At 37.5% G+C, this 16,407-nt stretch overlaps 1 protein-coding gene across 5 annotated transcripts in view; it reads right to left on the bottom strand.

Annotated features, from left to right (window-relative positions):
* Positions 1-264: 264 nt before the first annotated feature.
* The window catches only part of TDRD7 (tudor domain containing 7), a 52,815-nt gene continuing 36,672 nt past the window's right edge, over positions 265-16,407 (bottom strand). For 4 of the 5 annotated variants that reach the window (XM_052776227.1, XM_052776226.1, XM_052776224.1 and 1 more), the window contains exons 7-17: positions 15,814-16,394; positions 11,642-11,828; positions 9,926-10,037; positions 8,857-9,059; positions 8,579-8,713; positions 6,808-6,891; positions 6,511-6,645; positions 6,062-6,172; positions 4,085-4,575; positions 3,624-3,784; positions 265-745 (exon numbers count right to left, since the gene is read on the bottom strand). In XM_052776227.1, coding sequence (XP_052632187.1) covers positions 525-745; positions 3,624-3,784; positions 4,085-4,575; positions 6,062-6,172; positions 6,511-6,645; positions 6,808-6,891; positions 8,579-8,713; positions 8,857-9,059; positions 9,926-10,037; positions 11,642-11,828; positions 15,814-16,394 — 2,421 coding nt within the window. In that variant the 3' untranslated portion in view covers positions 265-524. The remainder of the gene's footprint in view (positions 746-3,623; positions 3,785-4,084; positions 4,576-6,061; positions 6,173-6,510; positions 6,646-6,807; positions 6,892-8,578; positions 8,714-8,856; positions 9,060-9,925; positions 10,038-11,641; positions 11,829-15,813; positions 16,395-16,407) is intronic. The other variant, XM_052776225.1, reaches the window with a different exon arrangement.

Raw genomic sequence — 16,407 nt, forward strand, 5'->3', positions numbered from 1 at the left:
AGTTAAGCCCCACAAATGCAGTCTCCCAAACAAGGCGCTGTCAACTACTCAACTCTTATGAAGTTAAGGATGGGGGGAAAAAACCCCAATAATGCATGTCTCTGACACTAAATTCAGAAATATTGAGGACTGCTTCCATGTTTCCCAAGTAATAAAAATGCTAGTTAAAGAAAAAGGGAGTACCACCCAGTAATGGCTCTGAGTAATAGCTATGAGATAAAAAGCCCTCCAAAATTAGGGAAAGATCACAAGCACAAGTCACTGTTTTATTGATAAATAACTTTTTTAATATTTTCACCCAAACATTCTAGCATTACAATGGTAAACAAAGTGCAAATTTTCAGAAAGTCAACTGAAGTCAACAGAACCCAAACTTGTTAAACAAACCCTTTTCACAGAACACAGATTTTTCAATTTTATCACCTTCATGTCTTCAAGGCCATGTAGTAGTTATATTTCTCTTCAAAGCCTGTTACTTATTTTATTGCTAAAGAATCTGAGCTGCTACATTTCAGAAGTGGTGATTAATCATCCTTTGAAAATTCCACAAGACTTTGAGACACAAAATCATGAATCCATATATCAGTATCTGGAAGAGATGTGTCCACGAGAAAAGTCACTATTTTTCGATCCCAAGAGTTAGTGCTTTCATGAACTGCCTGTATCTGTGCCACCAAGGGTTTCTTCTCTACAAGATTCCGAAACACTATTGATGCCTCTTCTGACCACTGCTGGCTTTTCACTCCTAGGACAGATGTAAAGCAAAACAGAAGGTCATTTATAGACCAGACCAATGTGAATGATTAAGTTTATAAAGAAGTGGGGGGAGTTTAAATACTTGAGAAAACAGATGCTCACGTGCTACTGAATGCAGCTTAACTCTAGAAAAGAAACACAGGCTCACTCATCTCCCACACAAACAAGCTTAATTATTACAGAGATTAGGACATTTATTTTTTCTTGAAGTCTAATGATATGCAGAAGTTTGCAGAAGTGAAAGGCAAATGCACTGACTCACTGAGTAATTCAAGTATATTAGCTGCCATGCATGATCAAGGCATATTAGGAAACATGACAAAAAGGAAGCTAAATATCCTTTCAAAACAATTTCTTGGTCTTCTGCCTGAGGTTGCTGAAATTATTTGTCCTGTTGGCCTTGCTTTAGATTAAGTTTTCTTCATCTCAAAGCAGCATCAGCTACTAAAACACCTGCCAAACCTCTAAGTCCCAAACTGTATCTGCAGAGAGCAGAAACGAAGAGAAATGCCACCTAAATGCCTCATAACTGCTGCTATTTTTTTGAGAGCAGCATCCCACAAAGTCAAGTCTGCTCAGGGATGTGATGCTAGAACCCAAACAGGTTTTTGAATATGGCTGTAATCCACCAAGAAAGAAGTGGCTCTTGCAGACTTGAAATTCAGTCTCTCCAAACCACTGTTGGTGTACAGCATCCAGACATAAGGGGGTCAAATATCGTGCATGAATACCCAAACAACAACTTACGGATAAAAGAAGCAGAACAGCAAAGTGACAACACTTTGCTTTCACTATTAGCAGCAGCTTTCTGCTGATAGGACAGGACAACACAGGAACACAGCTCCTTGCAGGTTACAGAAGGAATGAGAAGTCAACAGTTCATCAACAGTTAAAAAAAGGTAATTAATGCTAGGAAAGGCTGGTGAGGAAGCAAATGGTATTTTACAAGGAAATAGACCAGAGACTGAGAGGTAGCAGACATGAAAAAAGAGAGAAAGAAGTGGAAGAATAGCAAGACAATAGTTACCGGTCTTCTGGATTCAGCTGGCCTGCTTTGACAATATGAAGCAGCTCAGCGGCCAACTTAACTAGCTACTTGGGATTCTGTGAAGCAGGAAAATTGGATGACTTGCAGGCTTGCTCAGCTGGACCCTGTACTACCCCAGTAGACAGACACAGCTAGAAATCAGCTTCATTTCAGCACTGTACTCCTAGGACTCCAGCCTGTTGGTAACACACCCATTATCACTAGTTAAAAGCAACCCCCAAGGTCACACTGAGGCTAAGCAGGAAAGTAGATCCACAGAAGGCAACCTAGGATCACAGCACCAACTCTGTGGCCTGTCACTTCAAACAAGTATATTCTGTAATTGAAGTCTAGACCAGTGCTGACCAAACAGCAGCAGAAAGCAGCAACTGAATAAGAAGAGATGCATACATCTGAAAGCAATGCAGAAACAAAAGAAAAATTTGGAAAAGGAAAGAAAAGACAGCAAGGAGAGATCAAGTTTTACTTTTTTAAATTCTATCAGATGTACGCACATTCTCTATGCTCCAGATTCTCAAGGAAATTAATCTTACTTAAATTTGTGGAAATCCCCCACCCCCCTGTGGAGGTTTTTTGTTTATTTATTTGAGAACACCAATATATTTCAGGCAACTCTGGATTCCAAATATGCACTGGAAATTTACTGGAAAACAGTAAATTACAATAGGGCAAGATAGATACGAAAAACTTCCCCAGAAACTCAGCATCTAGTTCCTAACTTTATGTAGATTAGGATAATCAGAACATAAGTTCTTATGAACAGATAAGAGCACAACTTTCACGCTTTGTAATGGGTTATGTTCAAGGATACCAAAACCATTTAGGTTTGATTTCCCAGTATCCTTTGCATATTAGGCATCACACACATTAAATATAAAAATTATTTATGACAATAAAAAATATTTATGACAACGAAAAGCAGCTGCTGGGGAAGTTTAAGCAATCCTCAGGTTTATACATGGTAACAAAAATTGCTGCATTAAAATAAACAAACAAATAATAAAACAGAACCATCACCACCTATGTCAAGAAGAAAAGCAGAGCTACCTTGATGACATAAACATGCATGCAAGTCCTGGTTTTGGCTGGGATGCAATTAATTTTCTTTCTAGTAGCTGGTATAGTATTATGTTTTGGATTTAGTATGAGAGGAATGTTGATAAGAAACACACTGATGTTTTCAGTTGTTGCTAAGTAGTGTTTAGACTAAGTCAAGGATTTTTCAGCTTCTCATGCCCAGCCAGCAAGAAGGCTGGAGGGACACAAGAAGCTGGGAGGGGACACAGCCAGGACACCTGACCCAAACTGGCCAAAGGGGTATTCCATATCATGTGACATTGTGCCCAGTATATAAAGTGGGGGGAGGGCGTGGATCACTGCTGGGGAACTAACTGGGCATCGGTTGGCGAGTGGTAAACAATTGCATTGTGCATCACTTGTTTTGTATATTCCAATTCTTTTATTAGTATTATTGTGATTTTATTATTGTTACTATTATAATTATTCATTTCTTCATTTCTTTCCTATTAAACTGTTCTTATCTCAACCCACGAGTTTTACTTTTTTCTTCCGATTCTCTCCCATATCCCACTGGGTTGGGGTGGGGAGCGAGCAAGCGGCTGCATGATGCTTAGTTGCTGGCTGAGGTTAAACCATGACAAAGCATTAAGCATGTTTCTGCAAGCAGGTACATGCTTACTTTAGCAAAAAACAATTACATCACTAACCTTTGGCTTCGTCCACTTTACATTTCTGCTCATTTGGTATTCCCACCGATGTCAGACTTTAACAAAAAAAGTTGTAAATGCTTACTACCTACCTGCAAGCTGAGCTGTAATAGCTTGGAAAGGTAGTTTTCTAAACGTATCCATGAGTGGCTGTACTTTCTCTATGCTGACAAATTCGTGTTTACCATAGTCCAGCTCATATACCGACAAAAACCCATTTCTAAGAATTCCTTTTATTATAACCCTGTACCACCTAAAAAGGGGAAGAACAAGAATAGACAATTTGAATTCATATTCACACACTGTCAAGGCACCAGAAAAACAATACAAAACCTAAAGGTCTTAACCAACATGTCTCAGGCTTCTCAGATCTGGTATGATCTGAATAGAAGTCAACTGTTCCAACTACAACCTGGAAGCATGAAGAGACTGTAACCTCATTTAGTCCCTTAATCTCTCAGATATCATTGGACATCTGCCACCTTGTTAACAATGCAGACAAAGCAGAGCTAGGCTTGCCTTCAAAGATCTTGTTTTTAATTTAAGTACTTACTGATTTTCAATTTTAGCTGCATACAGCTTGTTTTTTTCAATGTTCACAGGTTTCTCTTCTGCCCTGCTGTAGTACAAGATCATTTCTTCCATTAGGGCTTCCAGATTATGTAGCTCTTTCCAAGGCTGGACAATAAAGTGACCTGGATGACAGGCCACTGAGACATAGACATCCATGAGCTCACCGGTCTTTGACAAGTGTAGAGGTGGAGGCATGTCAATGGTAGACACTGCACTGCTGGGTTCTCTGGCTGAATCAGAGACACTCTTCTCTAGCCTTCCACTAGTTAACTGTTGAGCTGAAACAGCATCACTTGTCACTTTTGTCGAGCTAGTCCCACTAGGTGAAACACTCAAGAAAACATCTTTCTGATGCTTCCACAAGTCTGCGTTTTTGATCTGTCGATTGACGCTATGATCCATGTCTGGGAAATTCTCTGGAGCAAACAAGTAAACGTGTGCAATTCCCTTTGAATCATCCTGTTTAACCACCTTGGAAAACAAAATACAGTTTAACTTGCAGTTAATATCTATTAAATGCACATCTGATTTTGTACAGAAGACTAAAGCCTTTAACAGAAAAGCAGCAACGGTTCATTGAATTCTATATGCACGTAAGTATTTCCAAGGTTCTCTCAAATATGTTAATGAAGTTGTTGGATCATAAGCAACTCACAGCAACTAAAAAGAGCATTTGCAGCTATTCCACTAATATAAAGCAAATACAAAGCTGTAATTGAGTTTTGTTGTGCCCAACTTGTTCAATCTCAGTACTGTGTGTACAATTCTAGTTTTCAGGACAACAGTAGCCAGTGTCCATACAGATTCAAATAACTAAGTAATACTATTAAGTATTAACACTTAATCCTTCAAAGTTCTCTTCCTGTCATTATGGAAGATGAAGCCCAGTAAATTAAGGATGGGAAAAAATAAAGATGCAAAAAGATCCCAGGTTTTACCATGTATAATTTTCAAGCAGTGTCATAAAAATATTTCCTATTTAGCATCAGACATGCCAGCATTATTGATAGTAAAGCACTGAAATTTTAATTTGACAAAGTATATAACATTTCTTTACAGATTCTTCTGTTGATTTTCCTAGCCAGAATAAAAACTTCCCACAATTAAAGCATACATCTGTCATCTATTATTTAACCAAGCAAAAATTAGTACCAAACTCAAACTATCTTGGAAGAGGATGTTTAGAAAAGCCAAATGCAACAGTCATAAGTCCCAGAATACAGGAGCTATGTTTTAACTATACAGTCCCCAGTGTTAAAGCGAGGCAAAAAGTAAAGGAAAGCTACAAAACACTTTTTCAAAGGGCTGTGACAGTATCTGGAATCAGATTTTTAAGAGGAAATTAGCTTTGTTTAGACTGTAGCTAGTAATAGATTTCCTTTAGAAGAGTGTTTTCAGTTAATTAAACTGGATAGGATACATTGCAAGTGGAAATAATTTTATCTCAAAGATAACAGAAATTCTAAGTATACAATAGCATACACTAAATCACACTGGATTAGAAAAAGCAAACAAAAAATAAAGCTGCTTTCCAAGAACCAGAAGGACAAAAAGCTATGCTTACAAGAGGCCTAAAAATAATTTAAGATTAACTCAACAGTTTTATCTTTTTATGTGGTGAAACATTAACAACTGTGTTTCTTTCTTATCAGTTGGTAAAATAACTCTAGCTGCATATTTGGACTGGGACAGCAAAATGTGAAAGGCTAATGTGAAAGTTGCTAAATTCTTGAGGGGAAAAGAGAAGGTTCTAAGAGTTTTACGCAAGTAAATTTTATGCCAAATGTTCTACAAAAAGGACTTTGTATAGAATTTATGTCCAGGAGCTGGCTACAAACTTTTGAACTTCAATAACAAAAATCAATTTGATGAGTGGTTAAGCTTCTAGAATTGTTCTTTCAATGCTCTTTCCACACACCTATGGATTTCAAGTCACATAGGCATTTTGACTATTTACCTTCATGCTAAATTCAGGACAATTCATTACAGTGTCTCTCAGCCACAGCACAGCATCTGGAGTCCACATGCCAGTGTTAGGAGGCAGATCTGCTAGGCAGCATTTTATAGCCTAAGAACAGAATTAAGCGTACAAGGTATAATTTAGTAATATGGAAACTAGTCCACAAGCTCCTGTTCACAGAAACTTCATTAATGCTGACAGATTCAACAATGTATGACAGAGAGACAGAGGAACATGCAAAACCAGTACCATTACACATAGACAGCATCCTGTTGACACATATGTCTATGTTATGATTTATTTCAGGCAAAGATGCACAATGAAATACACTTCAATACTGAATGCTACTAAACAAAACAAAATTTCATTACATAAACCTTGAAGTAGCAGCACTACAAACACTGCCAAGAGATCTAGCATAGGTTAGCTTTAATATGTCTTTATACCTGAGGAGGTATTGCAATTACTTCTCTCAGGAATTGTGGTGGGATTTCTCTAAGCTCTGATACTTTTACAGTTGCGACTGTTCCAGTATCCATGAACTGCACATCAAGTGCCCGTCTAGTGTGAATAATTCTTATCTGAAAGAAGAAAGCAAGAGCATCATTCTGAGGTTAAAAACTCAACAGTGACACATACGCTATAACAAGCTTCATGGAAACTAAGGATTCAGATTTAGCTGAACAAAAAGATGAGCCATTTCTGTGTGGGAAAACTGTAGCTGTTCTTTGAATACTTCTTACCTCTACACGTGCCCACTTTCCTTTGGAAGGAAACAAGCAGATTTTGCCACAGAAAGGTAGCGATACATTTAAGTCAGATGTCTGCTGCAAATATAAAAACATAAGTTAAAAAGCATGGAGCTATTACTATCTGGCATTCAACTAACCATTTCAAAAGCCACACATGGAATAAACTGTTCTGAGAAGCAAAAACCTCTGTGTCAAATATAAAGTCTCTTTCCAGCCTCAGAAGCAATTCTTACCATGTTGTTTTAAGCTTCCCCGATCGGTAAAGCTTTAATTCCAAGCTGTGTATCTTACAGGGAAACTAGGAGAATATAAAGTGCCAGGGGAAAAAAGCCACATTTGGAAACACAGACTATGAAATCACCAATCATTACTTTAATGTTCTGAAAAGCAAGAGCAGTTTAGAGCTGTGACAGACAACTGAAGAAGCTCCTACCTCATATTCTAGAACACATCATTTGTTGCGGTATTTAACAAAGCAAATTTACTACTGACTCAAATGAAAGTCTCATGGGGGTGACATTCACCATGATGATCCTAAATAACATAACAAGACAATAGCTACACTATAAAAAGCATGAAGAAACTCCATTTGAAGATCCATCAACACCTTAATTTAAATTCTCAGGCAAGATAAAAATCCTCAAGATAAGCTGCAAAGTCAGGATTGCTTCTTTTACCCCCATATACAGATTTATATTAAAAATTTCTGAATGTCAAGGTCTCTGTCTGATAGCGACAAGAACCTAACATACACTCTGTCCAGAAAATCTGAACTTTTGAAGCACCTGTCTGGCTGTCTGCCTTTGTGTTGCTAAGTCTTTCAGGGTTCTCAATGCTTTCCTTCAGTGTTTGGCTTGCATGAAACTGAATCTTGGTAACTGAGACATGTTCAATATAAAGTATTTCCAGATGGTGTCTGTTCCACAACAGGTCTGAAGCTCAGCTTCTATACCTAAAAACACTTTGATGAAGTAGTTTCACAAGCAGCAGTTCTAACAGGACCTTCAAGGATCTGCATTTCATGGTTTCATTCTCTAAGACTCAGTTGAATGTTTAATAAATCAGATTAAGATCTCTTCTCTTTTGTATAAATTCTCTTGAGTCTAGTAAGGGTTGTTGCATGTGTCTGTAAACAGCTAGTGCAATGTCAGACTTCTTTGCCACATGCCTATTTTAAAGCAACTTAAGGCTTTTGAAAATGGCTCCTAGACATCAGTTCTAGTTGAAATTAGCCACAACATTCAAAAGCTAAGGGTACAAGGACAAGATATGCAGCAGACCAGATCAAAGCCATCAAACTTCCAAGGAAGCCAGGCTAAAAAGAACAGACCTTGGTTACACAGCTTTTATTGTCACTTTGCATGGTGTGCTGTGGGCCAGGCTGTTTACACACCTCAACTCCATCACGTAAGTAAAACTTCCAGAAGAAACACTATGGCAGTTATCTCTACACGCTTTACACCAATCTGATGCAATTCGCATAGGAAGCTTCCCATTATGAGCCATATTGTTACCGTTCTAACTATTCAACCAAAGTTAAAAGTAGTTACTGAAGCCTTAGAGACAGCTTGTGAACAAGAAAGCATCAAAAGACACTCTTCATGCTGAAGGATGCATCCCAAAAAACTAGGAAAATAATCTATAGCCTTTTTGAATAGTCTATGGCTACCTCAGAAACTTGAACTTACGTGCAAGGAAAATGATTGGTACACTCTGAAGAAAGGCTACATGACTTCACCACTTCTCTCACCATAGAACCTACCTTGTAATGGAAGTAGTCTTCTAGTTTCTGCAAGATTTCGGAAAGTCTAGACAAGCCTTTAGATGGCACCTGGCAATACAGGCTTCCATCAGAGAAAACACTGGTTACTCTGACATTTGTATATAGTGCATCTACCTGCAACGGGAAGATTTTGACAAGAAAGGGGGAAAAAAACCACACACAAACTTAGAATATTTCTGAGTACTGTTTTTTGTCCATCCAAGACCTTAGCAGTCAGTGATTTTTAATGAATTAAGAAGGAAACAGCAAAATGGTACCTGTAGGTGCAGTGCAAGGGACTTGTCATACAAAGCCTTCAGACAAGTAGCATTGATGTTGATATCGTCTTCTCCAGAAGTGTCATAGAGAATAAGAAGAGGAATATCACTCTTTTCCAGTATTTCCACAGCAAATATCTTGGAGCATGTCTGCGATTCCACAGTCTTTACTAGGACAGGATCATCACAGAAGACTTCCAGTCCTGTAAGACACACCATACTTTTTATGTATCACTGTATTCAAAGGGAAAAATAATAACCAGGTCTGTGTTCACAACAGGAATCTTTCCAAGAATCAGGATGTAGCAGGAAAGTTGTAGTGCACCCTTACTTGTGTTCTACTTAATTTCCACCTTTTTAACACAGAAAGCCATCTTTGGGGTGGGGGGGGTGGGGGAGAAAAGAAAAAGATCCTCTTCAGAAAGAGTCAAGACAAATGTGTAGAGAAAAAAGGAATGCATCCAAGTATTAAAAAAACCAAACAAAAGTTCATTCACGGCAATTTTATATATTTAAAATAAGTTATTTTTAAAAAGTTAGAAATGCCTACCGGTTTTCAGAAGGTAAGTAATTTCCAGCAGAGTCTAGGAAGTCTGCAAATATGCAAGTACTGAAAGGCGAAGGATCACTTTAAAATAACTAAACAGGATCACATTTAGGAATATTGCCCAACCTGGCCCCAACAGATGTGCATCATTTGTGGAAAAAGGAGTTGTGCTAGTACATTGCTTCACACAACAGCAAACGTTTCCTTAGATTTCTTTAGGCTCACGTATATTAAAGGAACAAAGATATCCAAGCCAAGTGCAGAAACAACTAAGCTCCATTACAGAGACACTGGATATCAAGGTCTTCTAATATCAAGTTTTCTTTATAAACTCTCCTTCACATCCTTCTTTCCTTTTCTTTCTTTCCATGCCTACCTATGTCTGCTTAGACTAGCTGACTTAGACAAAATCTAACATACGTAGAGTTATTACAAACAAGCATCAAAACCCCCAGACTGAGACGCTTCAATCCATAAATCGTGGAACAGTAAGCTGTATAGTCAACACTGGCTTTCTCTTACCTGCCAGTTTACATTTTGCAGCTTGAAATGGAAGCGAATTGAACTGTTTCTGTAGTTTGTACACACTGTTGCTTTCAACAAACTCACTGAAGCCATGATCAACATAGCATACCTGATAATGGAAAACAGAATAAAAGCATAAGATCATGAATATAATCGTATGTACGTTTTCTTGAGTTTAGGGAAAATGTATTCAGATAGCACGTGCTCTGTGCAGCTACAGACAAATCACTTTCACTAATTTAGTAGTATGTAATGCCATTAATCTCAGGCTTATTTCACTGCTTGAATATTCAGAGTTTTCAGGGGAAGTCGTCTTCTCAAGATCTCTGTAAAACCATCCTCTCCAACTGTTCCGCAGCATCTCAACTCTTAATAGGAACAGTGCTGGAAGGACTCGGCATATATTACCTGAAACCACATGAAGAAAGGTAATAAAGTGGCAATTTTTATTTGTAATGTTTTGAAAGTGTTGAAACGTCAAATACCACTTAAGTGCCATTCTGTTTTGCCTTTTGTTTTTACTGCATTAAGAGAATAATTTTGATTTATGCTTATAGTAACATTGATACAAATACCACAATCAATGCAGGAAACCAGTAGGAAAACTGCTGATTAGCAGCAAGTAATTGGAGGTAAAGTGAGCAAAAGAAGGCTTTGACAAGACTTTTTACAACTTTTTTCTAAACTCTATCATGCAAAATGTCTGCATACCAAACATTGAAACGGGAGTCTGAACGCTGTGTCAGAGGATAATCAGCAAATGTTGCAATAAAGCAGTAGCCTTCTTTTGCCTGACAGCTCTAGCTAGACAGAATTTAGAGGCCAGCTTGCTACCGATGTCCTTGCCACTTCTCTAAACCAAACAATCTTTCACAAAATTGAGTTCTGACATCCCCCTCCAAGTTCCAGCTGAAGGGTATCACACTTACTTTCAGAAAAACCTCAATTCTAATACATGTGATATCTAAAGGTTTATGAAATGGATCTACTTCAGAAGTATGTTAAGCAGACCTGGGTAAAAAGTCACCTAACTGGGCGAAGAAAAAAAAAAAAAGTATCATTAATGTTTGACTAGGCAAGAAATAATTGAGAGGTTTGAAACTTTTTTTACAGTTCTATCATACGTTCTGGTTTTATTGCCAGATGGCACGAAGAGTCTGCCTGGTCCAGGAGAAGTTTAACAGAGAAGTTAAATAATCTCAGATGGGTTTTAACTAAAATGGACGCTACATATAACTCCCAGAATACCAGATCTGCCTGGAAGGGAACACAATTACATCCTTCTCATTGTCTTGCTATTTAGTGCATGTAATTTGTACTTCAGTACAAGACTTCAAACACGATCTATCAGCAAGTGAATTTTGTTCTTCCCTTTCTCTTCCTCTGTCACACTCCAAATAGTGCTACTACACCCATTCCTCCTAAGACTACCAAAGGTACATTTTCAGTACAAAAGTGCTATAGGGCCCAACCCCATATAAAACCCCAAATAAACCCCCAAAACTCAAACTAGTTATGGAAAAAAACCTGAAAAACCATTTAATTTTAGCAATCACATAACTTCAAAAAAGTCAATTTCTCATATAATTGAAAATAGAAGTACTTCAGGGCAATAGAGAATGCTAGTGCAGCATATTTAGGCATTGACTGTGTATCTAAAAACCAAGAGTGTTTCAAGTCTTTCTCCAAGTGCCAGAAGAAGTAATTGCTTGCCTTTATTCTGTTGTCTTCTAGAGAAATTATCCGAGCGCGCAACCAGGCGTCTTCTTCAGCGTGTACTGCAACAAGTTGCCCAACACTCAGAGACTGAGCTAGTGACACTGTACTATTCTGACTATAGTATGCTTTCATATCATCTTCCATTTGTTCCTGGGCGGAAGAATAATCTTTGCCCACATACCTACAGTATTTTACAAAACAAAAGCAAAAAACCACCACAAGAGTTAGGATGCAACTTCAAAAAAGCTGAATAAAAACCTAAGAACACTTATATGCATATATGAATACGAGTATATTATAGATAGGTACATTTTCTAAGCACATCAGTATCCAAACTCTTTTCCCATTAACAGGGCTATAGAAAAGTAACTGACATAAAATTTAGTACATTTGTTGACAGCTAAATGCGGTCCAGCAGTGTATAATCTAACACGCTCAACTAGATTTTTAGTAAGAGCTCTTACTTGATTATTACAATCATGTAGAGCAACTTGACCACAACAGCAGAGTAGTATCTGGGACCAAGTATAAAAGAGAACTAATACATCATCTCTGAAGTTACTCTGTCATTAACAAACACCAGCTTAATCTGGTTTTCACTAAGGTTGATCAAAACCAAGGCATCTAAAGTAAGTTTACAAATCAGCTGTCAAACCACATGCTGTTTACTCTCAGCTTTCAGAACAATCCTGATATTAGGCTGCTGACCTAATGGTTCATATTGAAGCAGTTTGTGTTGCACAGATCTTCTTTAATAAAGTATATAAACTTATGAAAACTCCAAATGGGAAGTTCTGAATGCTGCAGAAACAAGTCAGATTAGAGCAGAAAAAGGAAAACTTATTCCCAAATTTGTATTAGTAGCTACTGTTTTAACTTGTTCATAGAGTGATTAATACTGCTCATTTCTACCACACAGTTTAGATTATCATCCTATGAAAATCTAGGTTTATACTGAAGGTCTGTGATATGCCCAGGATTAGTGCAGATACTTTATTATGACATACTATTCTAACTTCGTTATAAAGATTAAGTTAAATCTGATCACATTCCAGGGAACCCTCATTTTCCTAAAGACAGCCTGCTACCTCACCATCCAATTATATATTGTTTTTCAGAATGACAGTCCTTTTGTTTCAATGTAAGCACTCATCTACTTCATAATGGACAAGGAGTGGGGTGACAGTCACATATATGCTACTTAAAAGTTTATTTCTTAACATTTGTTTAATAAAGACACTTAACAGACAGTAGGAGTATCTTAACAGAAAGTAGAAGAATCTTTTAGAATTTCCTGCCTCACTATTTTCTGGTAATAGGTGAGCATCATAGTGAAGAAGTTTTTGGCTGCTTAAAGGCAATCGAAAAATTATTTTCAGACTCTAGAAAAGAATCTTGGACAGAAACCTCAAAAAAGTGTGTTAGAGACTAGTCTATGTGCAGGTGGCCAGACACTGCAAGTGTGCATTCAGCACTGTTCTTAGTCTCAACTGGAACCAATTCACAGGTCAAGTAAAGCTTGCTGCTTCATTGTGAAAGGAACAGAGGGGTATGCTTCCATAGTGAAACAAGCTATAAAATTTTGTCTATTCAAAAAGATAAAAGAAGAGGGGAAAAAATTATCCGAGCTGTAGCACAGAAACTCAAGGTAGTTGAGAATAAAACATTAATTATTTCTTGTAAGAATTCAAATATACCACCTAGCATATCATCTCTGCCTTCAATTGCACTGTTGTAAATGTGGAGTGAGTATCTCGGAGTGTTTCTATCACCTCCCTTTCATTCTGACTGCATAAGAACTCTTACAGAATTGTACCACGTCTCAAAATTGAAATAGCACCAAACCTTCCAGCTTTGTCTTAATTAGTACTGCAGTTGAAAGGTCTCAGCCAAACAACATTTAGCCACACACAAAGAAAGTAAAGAGATACTGCTCCATTCCTAAGGCAGAAAGAGGAATCTTGATTCTATTGATCCTGCAAAAATCAACATCAACCAATAGCCGCTACAGGGTTCTTGTGTAGATCAGAAGAAAGTGACTGCTAGTACATGCATGGGAAAGGTGAGTCCATGCATTGTTGCCTTCCTATACATCTACATGAACATTTTCTTGTCATGGCAAAAAACTATTCCCATCAGGGCTAGTTTCATCTTGAAGATAAATAGGAACCTAGCCCATGAAGTACATAGATAACCTTAAATAGTCATTTCTGTATCTAGGGCCAAGAAACCACTAATCACCACCATGTACCTACACAGAGCTGACAAATTCAGAAACCTTAATATTGTCCAAGAACCAATGTCCAAAATTTGGGAACTGCTGCTTTACAGGAATTTTAACATAATCACCCTCAGCTCATCAGTGTCATATGGTGTTTTAATCCATGGAACTTGAAGAATTCCCCCAAATAATTAGTGGAAACATCCTTAAAGTAACAGATTAGAAAGCTAAGATTTGTTACTCCACATATACAGCAAGTTATCAATGCGGCCAGAATTAAAAGGGATACAGTGAGAAGGAAAAAGTTTTGCAGAGTTAAGTCCCACCTGCATAGCAAGCTGGAGGTAAGAGACAGATAATTTGTTCCTGCTCTTCCAATTACAAAACATGCAATATGCATTGTGTCTAACTGTTTCAGTATCTCTACATACAGATTATTACGTGTCTTAAATTGGCTGTCTCTCCTGGCACTATTCATCATCTTTCATGTCTTAGACTAAATTCAAACAGAGCTCTTGCAGGAACAATCTAAAACATAAAGCCTCTCTTTTCCTTGATGTATTCTTCCTTCTGTGATTTCTTTTTTTAAGCTGAGGCTCACTCACAAATTTCAGCTGTGTCTTCTTTGCTAAAATTATTGACTCATCCAGCCAGAAATAGTACAAATGTTAATGATGGATGAAGAATCTTGCCTTACATTATGCTTTTTGGTAAGACCAGCATACAAAATAAATGTGTAAGCAATGCACAAAAAAGCTTATCTGAGAAAAAGCACAATATAGGAATGGTGCTAGCAGCTAAAACAAAGATGGCAACATTCTCAAATGAGAATTTCTCTCATAACCCCCAAGTATGGGGATTTTAACTAGAGATTATCAGCCATTAAGATTCCATGACTTCAGGGAACTAAAACAGTGAACTGACACATAAAGAAAGCTCAAGGTTGAGTATTCCAATACATTACTGATAGCTAGAGAGAAAAAGGATATCTAAATTTCAGCCTTAAGGCTAGCGCGTTGCATATTGCCAACCGGCAATGAGGAACAGGGTATTAGTTTCATAGTAAAAGGATCTGTAAGTAAACTGCACACATACTCATTTTGATCCTGATCAGGACCTCTGGGAATGACTGAAACTATCTAATCAAAACTGAAACTGCAGAAACTAGGGGGAAAAAAAACCAGAGCTGTCAATATAATATGCTACCACACAGTTGTTCAATTCATCCTTTGAAGTGACATAAAATTTTTTTAAGATTAGGCTCGATTTGAAATAATTTTCAAAATGAAATATCCTCTAAAAAAGTGTTTGGGTTTTTTTGTTTGTTTGTTTGGGTTTTTTAAGTTTTAAAGAACTGCTAGGATTTGCATGTTTTATCCCAACAATGATGTATAGAAAGCTTATCATGGTATTTCCTTAAACAGTACAACAACATATATGTAAGATGGCCACTACAATCCACTTCTTACACTGTCCTCTAAGGCTGTGCTGACTAGCAACCAAACCAAGAAGCACTAGTAGTTTATTGCTGGATGGAAGCTCATCTGTCCCCCAAAGTGAAAACTGCAGTGTAATCTGAACACTACTAACTAGGTGTGACTTGAGTGTAAGTCAGTTACAGAAGTAAAAGATATTTTAATAAGTATTGCAGCAATATCTGAATACTACTATGTGTTATAGTAGGGTTATTTTTAGAAGTCTTCCAATTGCAAGTCAAATCTGCTGTCTCAGACAAGCTAATGATAGAACTGATCAGCTCAGCACTAAGTTTCAGAAAACTTCCATTTAAGCACACAAAAGATTCTTGAGTTTTATTATCAAAATAAGTAAATAACAAATTCCTGCAACCTCCTGTTCATCTGTTCTCTTATGGCAGAGCTGCAAAATATGAATATGTGGATTTATAAATAAAGCAAAAGAGACAGATTCTGAAGTACAAACTTGCCTAATTAGGACCTCATTAGTGTTTTTCAGTTCTAACACCATGACGGACACAGATCCTTCCGACGGAATGATTAGAGGAGGAACAGTTAAGTTCTCTGAATACTGGTCCTTGGATTCTTCACATTGTTGTTCAGCCGTGGCCTTCACACCATCATGCCTCTGGACTTTCTCAGTGACATTCAGATTTTCATCAATGCGTCTTTGGGGTTTAGCATAGAGGATGGCCTTTCTCGGGACTTCAGATACATAGTCTACTACACATACATCTGAGAGCAACTCTAGATTATTTAGAATGTCTTCTGGAAATTTTACTTGGTAAGTGTCTTGGTACAATTTGGGAAGCGCGTTAGCCCAAAGACCACTAGAGTACTTCAGCAAGATGTTGACAACTTTCTGCTTGAAATCACTACTAAGCAATCCAGGTCTGGTGTCTACATTTGGTTTTAACAAAGGGTCTACTTTTGAAGAAGTAACATTTTCAGATGCCTTTTCTTGGTCTGTATCACTTTTTGCTATCGGTGGTATTTTCTTAGCAGGATAAAGAAGCCCATCCATCTGATCACCCCTGTGTACTTTCTCCACCTTGGAAAACAAA

The sequence above is a fragment of the Harpia harpyja genome, chromosome Z (genome assembly GCF_026419915.1).
Source record: "Harpia harpyja isolate bHarHar1 chromosome Z, bHarHar1 primary haplotype, whole genome shotgun sequence".
NCBI classification, from domain to species: Eukaryota; Metazoa; Chordata; class Aves; order Accipitriformes; family Accipitridae; genus Harpia; species Harpia harpyja.